We start from the raw sequence: 15,890 nt of genomic DNA, 5'->3' as shown, positions 1-15,890 counted from the left end.
AAAACGAGCGGTATATAAAAGTTATCATAAACAGTATCTGTTGCGCCGCGTACGAAACTTGCCTATCTGCTACACATCTACCGACACAGGGAAGACTAAATAAGCCTGCGGGATATGATCGATCCCCCGGAAACTGTGTTCGGTATACCCGACGATGTTTCCTGTCCAGTTAAGTTCACGCCAAACTTGATTAAGCCGCGACCTAATTTTGTATACGTGGATTTTATAATCCCCGATACACACATTGAATGAAACACGTTAAATAGAGTTACGAGCATGCGCCATTGAATATCCGGCTACTAATATTCCGGTCAAAGAGGCGGAAATTATTTCATGAATGTGCCATGTTGAACGTGTGATTGGGTCACTGCATTCGGATTTGTATCGAGCAATACATCTCCCTCTCCTTCCTACGCTATTGTATGTTCAATCCATGTCGCTCAGGTGGCTGTCATTGCATTTCTATTTGATCGATAATTCGCGCGTAAATATAAACGCAATTGTGTAAATATATCGTGCATCCCTCTTACAGGCGCACAATTAAGTGAAAATAAGAGAATCGACAGACTTGGACAGAAATATGGTGCGCACGTCTGCAGGATTTATCGTCAGCCAGTGTACGATTGAATTTACACTCTCAGATACCTTGTAGAAACACGGGCTGGCGCAATGCCACTGCGGCAATATGTCCACTCTGTTTTTGACTCTCCTACCCTCTTTCGTCCGGGGCTTTTGCTAGGCAAATATGTCGCGATGCTATCTCGACTCACGGCAAAAATCCGCGTGCCACCCTGACCACCACGCTCGCCGTTTGTTCCGTCCTCCTTTCAAATAAAGTGACGTCGAGGTGTAACCCGGAATTTGTCAGACTCCTAAGCGGAAAATTTACTTCCACTGCTTTAAACGTGCCTTAAAAATCCCTTGATATGTTTCACGCTGTGATTTCAACAGTGATTTTTACTTTACGATTATAAAATCAAATGAAATAAATAGATAAAAAAAACTTGATCGTTTTATTCGTAACAAAGATTTTCATTTCTAATCATTAAACGGAACAAGAAAATCGTTGCGAAAGTATAATATTTTCGATACGTCATCAGAATCTAATCTTTCTCATGGCATGTCGAATGATAGATCTTTTCATTTTCAATTACATACGCGGATACGGACGTGTTTCCGAACGAGTATAGCCTTCGTCAGTTATAGATGGATCATCAGAAATACATACATCCGCGAAAGCTGTACGAGATGCCAATGTCTTTCCGATACTAAATAAATTGTATAAAAAGCTGCTTTAAAGTCAGCTTCAAATGGTTGATGAAGAAACGAGAAATCGAATTCAACTATTTTTTTTTTCCACAAACTAACGCTTTTGAATAGAGACAAAATATCGCGATAACATTTTTATCTATACATCGAGTTGTGTTACGTAAATTTTTCGAATCTGTGTTGTTTATGAAATCTTTTAAATGAATGAATGAATGGAGCTAGCGAGATTTGACCGCAAAATAACACTGTATCATAATACAAGCAATATCGTAAACATTTAATTTTGAAAGAAAACAACAAGATGAAATACCATCTTCCATTAATCAAATAAAATTCGTAAAACAATAAATACCAGTCAAAAAATATTTAGACAACTAAAGTTTGAAATATAGCGTGATTAATCCAGGCGTGATATTTGCGTGTTTTGTTTTCAATGGTTACGCGTACAAATTTTAACGGAAATCAATTTCCTGAAGAAAGTGGAGCTTATTATGTTTTGAAAGAAAACTCAAGTGCACACAAAGGAACCAGGAATTCTGATTAAAGTTTCTCAATGAAAGTCTAAGGTCTTTCTTTCCCGGTTAACGTCGCGGTAGGTGACACGAAATTGTATTTTTAAAAACTAACGCTGGTAAATGGCTCGGAATCATAAAAAATTCAAATAACGGGTAGATAGCTATGTAAACATGTTAAAATCTAGAAAACTAATTTTATAAAAAGTAAAATGTTTCTCAATCAAAGTTGATCAATTTAAAATATAACGTGTTGTTACTTTCTCATTTAATTGTAACATAGAAAAAAAAAAAAAAAAATTTTTTTTAATAATTCCAAAAAAAAAAAAAAAATTACAAAGAAATGTCCACGCGCAGTGTCTACATCCCATCGTTCTGTTAATGCGAGTTTCCTCGTTGTGACTTCAGAAGGAGGTGATTCCCGGAGCAGACATTACGCGGGATTAAAAAAAGAAGCTGCCTCGATTAAGCTAACAGTGACTGCGGAGGCGTTACGTTCCCCGACGGCATTACTTCCGGATAATTACTTGGAATTTCACACGCTTCATTGGTTTGCTACTTCAAACAATCGCGGTTTGATCATTTTTAAGGGCGGATATAGTTTCTTCGGGTTTTTTTAGTGTTTTAAAGGCTTTTCCGTGCTTATGTCGCGCCCCTTGATGGATCGTACTTCTTTTCTTTCCTATTTTTCACGACTCATAATAAAATAATAAAACTAAATAATTATGATACATTTCAATAAATACAGAGTTAATTGGATAGTTATTATGTAATTATGCGATGTTTATTATGTAATTATTGCATGATGAGACAGCGCTTAATTATATTATTATCTGATCTATTCCATTAATCTGATAATTAATTGGTAACAATAACCGATTTTGTGGAGTTTTCTTTTTCAGGGTAAATTAAAAATTCATTATTTCATTAGCGAGAAATGAATCCTTCTCTTATTTTCTTCCACGTTGACGACTGGCTTAAGTTAGTAGCACATTACGCGAACAAGTCGAGAAGAAAGGGGGTTTGCCTAGTGCGTACCCCGAACCGGATCCGTTGGGTCGTTCGCTCCTCTGTTCGGTCCTGCACCTGCTCCGAGTCGGAACATGAAAAGGCGCATCCGTACAATCTGAACGAACGGATGAACGAGCAGACAAAGGGAGTTCGGTCAGTGCAGTCAAGTGCGCACTATAATACAGTTTATGCCAGAACGACCGAGAGACATGTTTCGTTTAATCAACTTCGAATCGAATTTATGTCTACATGTTCCCGTAATGCTACACAATTATTTTTATGTAGCAATAACTAATCAAATTGAGAAAAAAAAAAAAAAAAAAAATGAAAAAAAACCTTGATAAAATGGATCGAATCGATGGAGTTATTCGAACGGCCAATGATATTTGCGTTGCCGTAAGGTTTCGAGCCTTGCTCTGCCGAGCTTTCCTCCGTAACCTACGTGCCTGATATAGGAAGCTGGAAGATTCAGCAGACCGAGTTCAGCATTACGGATTAATATTCTCTAGAGGAAGCACGTAACCTCGCGCCGCCGGGCTCTCGTTATTACCGTCTGTGGTGTCGAATGAGATGCCTCTCGCGCGAAACTACAGCCCATATTCCAAATTCTCTAGTGAAGTTGCCGGCGCGAGAAGGACCCGCGTTCGTCGCGTGACGGATATACGCGCTTTCCTTTCATAATTCTTTCTCTAAGGCTCGCGATCCGCGTCATCGCGTCGGTGACGTCAGAAGCGAGAATTGCGCGTAATTTATTCAGGTAAATTAATTATTTGCATGCCACTAGTCGCGTTTGACGGAGTAGACTTGCGGAATGTGCCGATGATGCACCCTTGGGCTTGCGACTTGATAGATAGCTATAAATTTTAATCAATAACGCACATTCTCGATTGAAAAGGAAAAATTAATACGGCTCGTCGACTTGCCGGGATTTTCATTCGATGAATATCGTGTCGTCGCGATACCGCGACAACGCGATAAAATCTTTATCAATCGTTCGGGAAAATCGGCCATAATTTTTCAACGAATAATTCAACGACACGCACACAGATTATTGCAAGAAAATTAAACGAGAAAGCATTCGGCGATGGAATAGATGCGGATCTATGCAAGAGTCGTTAGCATGCTATACGAAATTAAAATTTCAATAGAAAGAGCTTCGGGATCACGATGCGATATTTTCTCGAGGAGGCACGTAATAGCCGGCGCTGTCGTGTTCCGTTATCATTGTCGGCGGCGTCGAGTAGGACACGCCACCTCCTCACTCTGTATATTACCTGGTGCTCCAAATTCTTTATTAAACGCCTAAAAGATTTACTCGAGACTATACCCCGTGATACCATTAAATTGACTTAATAACGTCCGTTCTCAACGCGATCGTTGATGATTGTTACGTTTTGCAACAATGCCGAAATTCGGAGATTAATTGCGAATTTGCGCATCACGCTCCTGTCATTCCTTTTAATTCCACAATGCACAGCCGCGCATTGTAGCCGCGTATTTTTTTTTCCAAATGATTATTTTGAAATACAAAAGCTGTTGTGTGGAAAAACGCGAAAAAGCTAAAGCTTTTCGCAACATGGATATGACGCGTGTGTTATACCGCGAATTAAACACATATAAATCTAACCGCAAACACTATAATTTTGGGGTTTGAATGTTGCGAGAAGAAAAATAGTGTTCCTCAAAATTTGTCATTTTATATACAACACTTTAAGAATGAACGTTCTATACGCAATTGAGCGTAATTTCACAACGATTTGAAGATGAAGAAGCTACGTTACGGCGCGTAGATATAGAAACGCTTCGTCCGAGGAGCACGTAAGCTCCCACCGCCATCTCTCCTGCCTGAAGTCACTCCTTTGCAGCCTCCGCCGTCCCTGGCGTGCGTGCATTTCCTGTGCAACAAATAAGTGGACGCTCTGTAAATAGATGCGAGTTGTCTTGTTTTTCTTTCCGCATGATGTTCTTCGTGAGTTATCAAATTGTTGGCCGGTTCGATGTAGTTATAACGTTGCAGCGAGATTGAAATTCTATTCAAGTTAAACGCTTCGAATGTTAAACATTTAAACGTTGAGTTTAATATCATAACATTCCAAAATAACTCTACAACAATGTAACAACATCAATGAACGGCTGAATACCACAGGTGCCTAATTTATAATTACTGATGCTTCATTTAAACTAGGATAATGTGGCTTTGGCAAACAGCGTTCCGAGTTATACGAATCGAATAGAGTGGTTTATCCAATAGAGTTAGAATGTTAGATTGAAGCGTCTATCGAGTGGCACTTAGCCGCCCGAGCATAAAAGCATAATGATATATTCTCGCTGCGGAGCTGTGAAAGCGCGTACAGGAAACTGCAAACGACACCTTCTGCACGGTAGTCTCATGATATCGCTATTGCATTCCAACGGCGATGGTATTATTACACTTTATACCGTACGATAACTCATAATCTTTCTTTGCGGGTAAAACTCCAGGAAAGTCGCGTGAATTCTTTCCCGATGCGCCGTGTAATTCGCTCCGTAATGTTCTCCCGCCTCCGGCTAGCCGACAGAAGTCACGTAGCTGCGTTTAGCCCAGCATCCTCATCGCGGTCGGCGCGACACAGCGTTACGATGGGGAGCGGTGCGGTGCGGCGCAGGCGGGAGGGAGGCCTGCACCGCCGCCAAGGGGTCCCTGTACTCTCGCGGCCTTCGCTGTAACGCACTTACCGTAGATTTTCACGAGACCGGACGATGCATCCGCTGCCGCCGCTGCCGCCGTCGCTCGTCGCTCCGACGACGACGGCAGCGGCAGCGGCGGCGGCGGCGGCGGTGGCGGCAGCGGCGGCGACGTACGACGCGTGGCGTGCGCATGCGTCGCCAGCCACCGCTTCCGCCGCCACCACGAACTTCATCTCGCATCCCCTCCGTGCAGGACCGCCGCCACGCGACCGTAGCCCCCACCAGAAGCGTGAGCGTGTGTCACGCTCCGGGTAGCTCTCGGTGCGTGCCCATTATTAAGGAGGGGGTAAGGGGCGCGTGTAGCTACGACGCCGCGTGGGGGTAACCTGGCCGGCGGCTTGGTGGGGTGGAATTACGCTTCGCAAAAGGACCGTCAGTAGTTCCGTGCTGTCTGCCGTGCGGGTCGGATACGACAAACGCGACGCCGCGATAGTCTCGTCTCGTCTCGTCTCGTCTCGTCTCCCCCGAGCCACCCTTACTACCCTGCGAAACGAACGTCATCAGCAGCATCGTCGAATCGCGCGCGCTCTCCTTCTCTCTCTGTCTCTCTCTCTCTCTCTCGCCGTCAATTCGAGAGGCGCCGAGCGCACGAGGGATTCGTACGCGAGCGGAAGAGACGTCACACCGCCGCGTCTCATCGCGTCCGCGCGTCTCGCTCGGAAATTCTCTCGTTTCAACCCCTTCGACGACCGACCGCGGGCTTTCGTGGACGCGCGAGTATACATGCCGTGATGCCGCGGGGTGAGCGATGCGGACCGCCGAGAGGACTCGCGTCCGAGGGTGCTCCGATCTCGTCCTGACGATAACAGCCTCGTGTATCATCCATCCTTGGTAGACGCTAGTGGTGCTGCATTCGGTTGAATAATGTTGTTGTGAGTGAGAGAAAACCCTGATCGACGTGGTGGATCGAGGTACGCGCGGATGGATCGGGGATACGTCTTTAGAGATTGTGCCGGCTCCGTCTGTTCGCGATTTTGAGGGGAAAAAGACGAGCGACGCGCGAGACCGTACTCTGTATCCTCCTCTCGAGCGCAAGTGTGTGCGGCGTGTAACACGTGTGACAGTTACCCGTGGGATACCACCGTGGATTATACGTTTCTTCGACCGCAAAGGGGTGGTGGTTGGAGGCGTCGTGTGCGGGATTATATATATACACATATATATGTACCAGTGGTTCTCTTCGGTGCACCTTACGGCGAATTTATCCCTAAAGGATATGTCGGTATAGTGCTCGCGTACGGATCGGATAGCTACGATGGCCGGATACTACAGTGCGCTCAATACGGATTTCGCTCCGGAATCGGCGCCGAGAATGCGGCGATCTGCGATCGATACTATTGGGGATGCCGGGAAGTCCTCCGGATGCGCGATAATGAAGTAAGTTATGTTCATCCACATATCTTGTGTTTCGAGAGAAACAATTACAGTCTTATGAAGCGACTTAATTAGTTAACACTGCATTTAAACAGCGAAATATCCGTAAAATCAAGCGTGATTAATGTATTATTCGCTCTCATTTGCACATTTTGATTGTATTTTTCGCGCGCTACGGAAAAATATTTTATAGCTGCTTGTATGAAAAATTATATTTATATAAAACATAAAAAATCTATTTGTAAAGTATACAACGTATCGCATGTCACGTATTTTACTCAAATATTCGGTTACGTCAGTCAAACATGTAAATTTAAATCACATGAAGCGTCCGTTCAAAGAACGCTACATGTATGTTTTTGGCGATTATATTATTTTAATTATAAATTTGTAGCTTATAGCATTATAGGATTGTAGCATTATAGGATAGAATTTCATTGTAAATTTTTCATAAATAAGTTAAGATGGGCCCATTCTATCTTATAAGAATGGATATATGTAATCTCTTGGAGAAAAGACTCCAAATGGAAATGTCTTTTCAATTGCTTTACATAGTTGTCGTAAAATATAAGTTAACCGCTCACTGAACCGTCCGAATTGATAAAAAATGTGTGGCCATCATGCGAACAACTATGTTTTTCGAAGTCAGTATATCTAGACATTTTATAATTTAATACGAGTATCGTGAGCGCTCACTTTTGATCTCACAAGTCGGTCTATCTAAAATCTAAAACATTTAAACGTACGTCGCATGTATATATTATACATATCGCACATGCGTGCGACGCTACTCGCATTTGCCACAATATGGAATAATCTATGGGGATTCCAGTGACAACGGTTTCCACGTCCGTAGCGTGTGTGTACGTTCGACGCCTTAAAATATTCACGAGATCAATATTCTGCACTTGTCGCGATATACGATTTTAGCCGACGCACCGCGGCACGAGGCTTTTCGACGAGAATTTTGGCAAGCAGCTTTGACGCGAGCAAGATATGAGCTGATGATATGCGAATCTTTTACGTGATTCTTTTTATAATAAAATTAAATATTAATATATGTGTAATTAATAAAATTATAATAAAATTGCCCTACTTTACTGATATCGAAATTCGTTGAATTCGTATTTATTTTTGAAAATATTTTATATAATTTTACATACACAATTTTTTACATATAATCAGCTCACAATTTTTCACAACGAGCTACGTAACGCGTTCACGTTTATACAGAATATCGTAAAATTACCGAAATTGTTCCTTTAATTGGCAATATAGTTGCCAAAACAGATGTGAGCCTAATAAACCCATCTGCCGAGAGAGGCGGAGGATTAAGTGACACACGGTGAAATTAAATGCCATTACCCTCGAAGAAATTTACGCGATCGATACGCATATAAATATGGCGCTACCAAGGTCCAAGAGATGCGCTTTAGATCGCCGCATCGGCTGATGATAAATGGCCAAGTTAATGGCCGACGTACTATTAATGAGAAAGAGGATTTGTTGATGTCGGCAAAAATAAGCGACCGACGAATCAACGTAAAGGGTGGTAGATGCTTAGATTAAGTTTTTTGCTCGCTCGTTTTTGTCAGGGACCAAATGCCGCGGTTGTAGTAGGATATTGACCCCATAATATTGAATTTGAAAAATTTCTTTCGTTAGTTCTAAATTATGTAGTTTGCAAATATGGTATGTTTGCAAAATATCTATAAAATATTAGAAAAAATATTTATAAAATATTTTAAAAAGCCACAAAATATTACAATATTGTAGGGTATCGTTTTATAAATCTTTTTATATCCGTTTTGTACATGTTTTAAACATCGTATATCGATACTGCAATGATGTATAATAGATGGCCGATGGAAGATTTAAAGTGAAATTCTGAACCATTGGGCAAATATAAATGTCTAAAAATTTAGGAACGGTTGTTGGAATTTCAATTTTATTGTCATCGCGGTGATTTTTATTATATAAAACATTAAAATATTAAATGAATTCAGTTTGATTCTGCCGGAATCTTATTAAATATTTTATGAAAGTGATTCATATGTTAAATATAATATATTTAATGATAAATAAATGGAAGGACTGTATTGCTGTATTTGACGATACAGTGTCAGCTTACAATATCAATTTCAATTGATGCTATTAAATTGAAAACGTAAAGCTTCGAAAAATATGGATTTATTTCTCAATAAAATGTGCACTGCTCTCACCCTTTAGAAGATATATTATTTTTAATCGTAAATAGTAAATATGTAATACGTATTTATATACTCTTTTTCACACACAAGTGTGTTATGCGTTTAGATATTTGAGGACTAAGATAGCTGAGAATATACACAATATTCTCGGTACACATTCTATATTGCATGGAAATAGTTTCTAATATGTACGCAGAGCTCATAGCACGAGCGTTCATGGGTTAATGTCTCTATATTTGGGGGTTTGTGTTTATTACCGCGAGCGAGAATGTATAGATCGTATCAGCCGGACGTTTACTGCCTCCATCGCTCCTTGGTAAAGAAACATTTAGGCAACAGCTTGAGATCTTATAAATTTGCGGTATGAAATAAATTAAATTGCGCAAACTTAAGCAGAATTATTAATGGTCTCGCAGCCTATTCAATTCGTTTGTACGCGAGACGTCCTTATTGTAACGAATTTCTTTCATTGCGGGATGCTGGACAAATTCCGCAAGTATTTTTTTCTTTCGTCCCCAGCTGTTACATTAATTTAAATCCCCGAGTATTTAAATGTTGACATTGGCGTTCTTGTAATAGATGATATCGCAAGTTATTTTCAAGCAAATTTATACGCGAATTAAGAAATTGATCATCCCTCGAATGTCTTGGAATAAATAAAAGTATAATCAGCCGATTTGATTCTGAAATTATTCAACGCTGGTAACAAAATGCGAAATTCTAATAACTGCTGAGATTGCCTCATTAGATTTCAGCCGAAAAATCGATTCAAAATATATCAAAACATCCACAGCCATCAAGATTATGACTGAAGATTAGAGCGATAGCTCAGGCGCATGTCCTATGTCATTACTTTCTGTGTACCTTACATATGTACGTTACACGATAAGCTAACAACCCCTAATAATTAAGTCCGAGCGCAAGCACGGACGACGGAGTGGAGTCTACGGTTAACTCGCGTGCATCCATCGGTGATTTTCAGCGTTTAATGAGAAATCTAAATTGCGGGCTGAATGCCGCAATGAGTTCCGCCGCAAAGTTCCACGGTACTACGCGCGAAGTTGGTGCAATCGGAATCTTAAGATTCTCACCGGGAAGGTTAATTCCACTTAATAGTACGAGGGGAAACTTCAATCTCTAAGGTTTTATAAGTTCGATAACGAAGCCGTAGGAAGAGCGCCGCGCGTCTTCTCCTCCTTGACATTGCCGGAAGAGAAAAATCCTCGGGTTTCGCAAGACACCGGATTATGAGACTTTTGACGTTACGTGCGCGCGTAGGCGCATGACAAGATGGAATTCGTAGACGGAATTTTAATTTAAGCGATTCGCAAGGGAGGATGGATTTAATATTCGCACGTAGCGGCACCGCTGCGCCGCACCAATCCGCCGTCGGATGAAAATGCATTAGAGAAATACTCGGACGAAAGAATAACAGGACCCACTCGAGAGACGAGAAGTACGGCTCCTGTGTAAAGCCGACAGAAATCTTAGTTTAATATCACGGTTCGTTCGTAATAAAACGTTTGATTGCTCGTGCCACTTCGAATCTTTGCGTCATACTGCAGCGCACCTGGCGTGGCCACCTGGTGCCAATATATGTATACATATATATATATACGAATTATAAAAAGAAAGAAATTTTCAAATGAATTCCAGAAAATCAATCTAATTTGGACAGAAAGGTTCAATCAGTACTATTTTTTTTTTTACTAAATTCTTTGCATCTTTAGATTCCTACTAATTTCCCTTTTTATCGTTAGCTGATATAGAAACGTGCGAAATGTAATTTAAACAAATGTTACATAAATATAATCGCGACATAATTTTCTCGCACGATTGATTTAACAAATTATCGCAACCCCTCTTGACTTTAACCATGTTTCTATTTGCCTATTATCGATATTAATCAATAATTTGCTTGCATTCTGTTCAGTCTGTAACTATTTCTCCCTATTGTTGCTCATTATTTACAGATTGCTATTAATTATGGTTCTCCGAATGAAAATTAATTCTTGATAAAACGTATAGTATGTGATCGAATTACACCCGGATTGTATTGTGAATAATTCAGATCGTATAATCGTCAGAGCATAGTTGTTGCCATGCTGGTAAATGCTATAGACCGATGACATTAATAACATTTATGCTTTCATTTTTGTTAATTCTCTTCCAACTAAATTACCTCGTGTTAGCAGATAAATGAAACAATCGATACATTCCGATATCGCGATTTATTGGCGAAAACAGAATCGTTCGTATCCTGTTAAATTAGTGAATTAGTTAAGTTTTAATTACAATCGATGTAGTTCGTGAAGAATTCCCGAGTATTTTAACAAAAGTCTTGATGATGTAAAAAAAAAAAAAAAAATAGAAATTGAGAAGAGTTTGCGTCGTCTAACTTCGCGTCTTTATCATATGAAAATTGGCAATAACCTTTTCCCTTGTATCAAGATCAATTTGAGCCGTAAGAAAGATTATCGATAATTCTTAGAAAGCTATCTGGAACTCTCGCCCGAGTTAATACTTATGGCTGAAACTGATTCATCGCAAACAAAAGTTTCCACCAATTTCCTTTTCCGGTTCGAGAATATGCTAAATCCAGGGAGATTTTTTTTTTTTTTCAGAAGTAAACTTTCTCGCGAGAGTTCAGGATGGTCGAGTTTCCTTTAATTAAAAAAGTGACATGTCTTTAAACTGTATTATCACATCGTTTTGCATATCTCACATATACTTTTTGCTGCTTAACAAGCTTGGCAAAGTAAACTATTATTAGATAACATCTAATGGGCTATTATTAGAATAGCTATTATTAAGTGATATCTAATAAAGAGATCGAACATTTATAGCGGCGTAAAATCATAAAGCGTAAAAGAAGAGTTTTCATCTTTTATTCACGTGGAAGACCTTGAAATTCGAGCATACGGCGAGGCGTTGCAGTGAAAGAAACTCGATCGATTCGCGCAATATTTCGAACGTGTTTTTATACGTGTCGATTCGTAAAGCATTACGGCGAAAGAGAATCGTGCCTCGATCCTCGAGCCGATCTGTCGGCGTAAATTCACGGTTAGAGGAAAGTAGGCGATGATATAACGTTAAAGGAACGAAAGGCCAGGCTACCGGGGTGCCGGGACCACGTAAGCTCACTTCGCCGGGGGTTGGCGCGCAGCAACCACCTAGTCTCTCCTCTCCGCCGCCGCTCTCCTCCTCCCTGCACTAACCCCCGCGGTCGATCGATTCGCTAAAAGTAAATAAAACTCACCCTGAGTTGCCTGAAGGGGCCGGCGGTAGTGTAAGCGTCAGTACCAAGTGTAATGCAATAAATCAAGGCTTCGATGGAAAAAACCTGAAGTCGTCGCGTAAAATCCGTAATCTACGTGGCGATTGTTTACGGTGCGACAGCTCACAACGTCAGATAAACGCGTTTTATTGTGGATTCGAGAAGATAATAAAATTGCGCTCGGACGGACATAGAAAGATCGTTCCGTCCAATTCTCACTTGCGAAAGAAAGTTTAATTGTGGCGACTAATTTTCTGAAAGAATCTCGGTTTGCACTTTGCAGTAATCGTGAAGAGATAATGTGTGAAAGAGAAGAAACTTTAGTTAAATTTATAAAACAGTTAACTTTGAAATTTTTCTTCCATTTCGTACTTTAATAATAATATTCTAATATAATTGACACTATAAACTAAATAAATTTGCTAGCTGACGTGTCTTTGAAACTAAAATTAACAACCAACTGTTATATGTGGTATATCATAGAATTCTCTCATCCATGGATTTTTTGACTAATTTTTGACTAATTTAAAGTTCATTTTTTCTTCGCGAAAATTTCATTAAATACCGTCCTTTCTTGAGTAACCTTTTAATATTCAACTTTAAATATTCTATAATTAATTCTGAACTCTCTTAACATTCTGTAAAGGTAAAGTACACTCGGAATTAAATAAAAAAAAAGGTAGATTTTACTACCTATTTTTATCTCTAAAATTTAATTGGCGGAAGCCTCTACATTTTTAATCTGATATTTTTATTAAGAGAAAACGTTACCGAAATCCATCAAAGAACCCGCAGATAAAAGGAGAGGCAGCCTTTCGCCAACTTTATCTTCATTTCCCTGAAACCAGAGTCGCTTCGTCTCCTTCACATATTTTCTTCAAGATTACCTAAACTACAAATGAGCCAAAGCTCTTTTTAAAGATTCGTACTCAACTTCTTTTCGTTGAAGAAAATTTGATTGAAAAATTTTGTGAGCCGCATTATTTCCCTTAACTTAAGTATCAATTATTTCAGCAAGGAAGTCTTATATCGTAACTAATTAAAGTGTAATCTGTCTAAAATTTTGTAATTCATAATACATGATGCAAGAATGGCCGTTTTGTTTTTCAGGTTTTAAGGTTGTCAGTCGCAAGCCTGATAAAAGCCGAGGCTGGCTCGCCTATAAAGACGAAAGCATAAAATAAAACCAAACAAGTGCTTCCTACCGGAATAAAATAAGACGGCAAAGACTAAATTTTCCGTTATAGAGAAATTGGATACTTTTGCTCGGTTATACTTGCCGACTGCGTTAAATCAATGATCAAACGAATAACGTCACACATTGCTAATTTAACAGAGGTAATGTTAAACATGAACGTCGGGATAGGGTTAATAGCAAGTTGTGAAGTTCATTTCAGCCGGAGACGGGAAAGTTTTCTGTGAACGGCGCAATGTCAGCGTGATTTCGCCGCCAGCGATTCTCTGTACATTGCACTGTACATTTCAGAGTTTCAAAGAGAAGCATGCGGGAGGGAGAAGGCATTAAAATAAATATTATGCGTGTTTGAAAATCATTTTAACGCTTAATGAAGAGAGACTTATCTTCTAAAATTATTACGAGATTGATGCATTGATAAACACGAAACTGCAACGTAATCCGAAAAACGATATTTTATTGAAAGGCAAATAGGCAACTCGACAAGCATAATTTAGTAGAATACAACAAACAAATAAAGCTTTTATTCGTCCTTATAATCTTCTTATCTGCAAATTTATTATTATTTTAGTGCAAAAAAAAGGATAAAAACTTTTTTGCTTATTAAGAGTAATACATGTATATAGTACTTATATAGCATTAAGTATATAGTATTACTTTATGTTGTACCAAATCTGTGAATGCAAATTTTGATAACTTTTTCAAAGTTCCGTTTGCCTTGATGATATAATTACGATAATGTTTATTCGACAATAAATTGATGCGTTTTACAAAGAACGCTTTGGAAAACGTTAACCCGTGGTAAATGAACAATTTCCCGCAGCAATGTTCTAAAAAAAGAATGCCATGCGCAAGCCAGAGGTATTTCAATTGGGAACAATTAATTCTAATCGATTAATTTGTGAATACCAAATACCCTCGCGGCCGGCGTTTATATCCTCCTCTTTCCTGCTCGCGCGTTGACCGCACGAATAGCGTTATAGCCGCGTGGTCGTCCATCACTTTGTTTGGCCACAAAGTAATTATCTCGTAAGCATTATTTTAATTAACGCTGATGATTAAAGCACGGTAGGTATTCGCACCGTATTTCGCTCTCGTGCCTCTTGTTTCCGTTCTTCTTAGGTGCCGCTGCAGCGCTCTAACAAGAATGATTACCCGCAATTACGTGGAAAAACATCGTTCGAATTACGGAGGGACCGCTAAATAGAAGATTAACCGCGATGTATATATATGAAAAATGATTAATCGTTTCAGAGTATGCCCGCCTATTACAAAGTAGATATTATAAGCGCTATTTATCTTGAACTTTGGGTAAATATAACCTGAGAGTTTAAGCCGACACGCAAAATATTGTAAACATTTCATGCTTGGCAGGGCGGCTAGAAAAATGCATTTGATAAATAGTTACTGTTGATTTTTAGTTTTTGACAGTTTGTTGAACCTTAAATATAATTACAGTACCGTACTACTTTTCTGGGTTAACCCATTTTTACATAATAATGTGTATTCCTTGCCCTCTCTCTCTCTCTCTCTCTCTCTCTTCTCGTGAACATATCTTTTACTAGCACGCAACTTTTTAGCCGAGTATAAGAACGCGTTTTATTCTCTCCTCTTAAACGTGTGCCGCGCGTTTCTCGAGTCTTCGCGCAAAATATAATTTGTTTTTGCAGTGTGAAATTGTGTTTTGTTTACGCGGAGCGCATTCAAGAGCTTTCTTTGTAATAATGATGTAAAGTGATATTCGTAGAATTCAAACGAAAAAAAAAACGACGCGCACATAGTGTTATACATTAAATACACTAAACTAGATTCATTATTACAACGGCCATTATTACGAAGCTTTACGTTTCGCGCGATAGCTGGATAAAGACGCATTGTGCAAGGTGCTTAGCAAAATGCCGTCATTAGAAGAGACTAATTGTGAGTTATGCACAGGGGCGCCGGGGGTGTGCGTAAGAACCTCGTTGCCGTGCTCTCAAGCTCTCGGTAAGAAATGGATATAAATGCAACGAGCTACTGCGAGCTACTGCGAGCTACTACTACGCGAGCTACGGCAACGAAAATCGAATAAATTCATTATCGTTCTACCGAGCGAGCGAGTGAGCGAGCGCGCGCGCGCATAGCTTGCCGGATATTATCCCTCATCGTAACACCAGAACGCAACATCGGTCGGCGTCGCCGGGTAACGATATTTAGTGGCAGTTAGCGCCAAGTGACCGTGCCGACATCGATCGAAAATGGGGTAGGAGCGATTCGGTGTAATTCCTTCCGTAATGCAGTTTGGTTACCAAACGCTGCGAGCACGGCGCAAACGC

The 15,890-nt window shown here is 40.0% G+C and overlaps 1 protein-coding gene across 3 annotated transcripts in view; it reads left to right on the top strand.

The window, feature by feature from the left end:
- Positions 1–5,845: 5,845 nt before the first annotated feature.
- The window catches only part of LOC105677853 (irregular chiasm C-roughest protein-like), a 126,001-nt gene continuing 115,956 nt past the window's right edge, over positions 5,846–15,890 (top strand). For 2 of the 3 annotated variants that reach the window (XM_067353777.1, XM_067353776.1), the window contains exon 1: positions 5,846–6,896. In XM_067353777.1, coding sequence (XP_067209878.1) covers positions 6,775–6,896 — 122 coding nt within the window. In that variant the 5' untranslated portion in view covers positions 5,846–6,774. The remainder of the gene's footprint in view (positions 6,897–15,890) is intronic. The other variant, XM_012376727.2, reaches the window with a different exon arrangement.

Source organism: Linepithema humile, chromosome 4 (assembly GCF_040581485.1).
Source record: "Linepithema humile isolate Giens D197 chromosome 4, Lhum_UNIL_v1.0, whole genome shotgun sequence".
Lineage (NCBI taxonomy): Eukaryota > Metazoa > Arthropoda > Insecta > Hymenoptera > Formicidae > Linepithema > Linepithema humile.
This window is presented reverse-complemented; position numbering and strand designations above follow the sequence as displayed.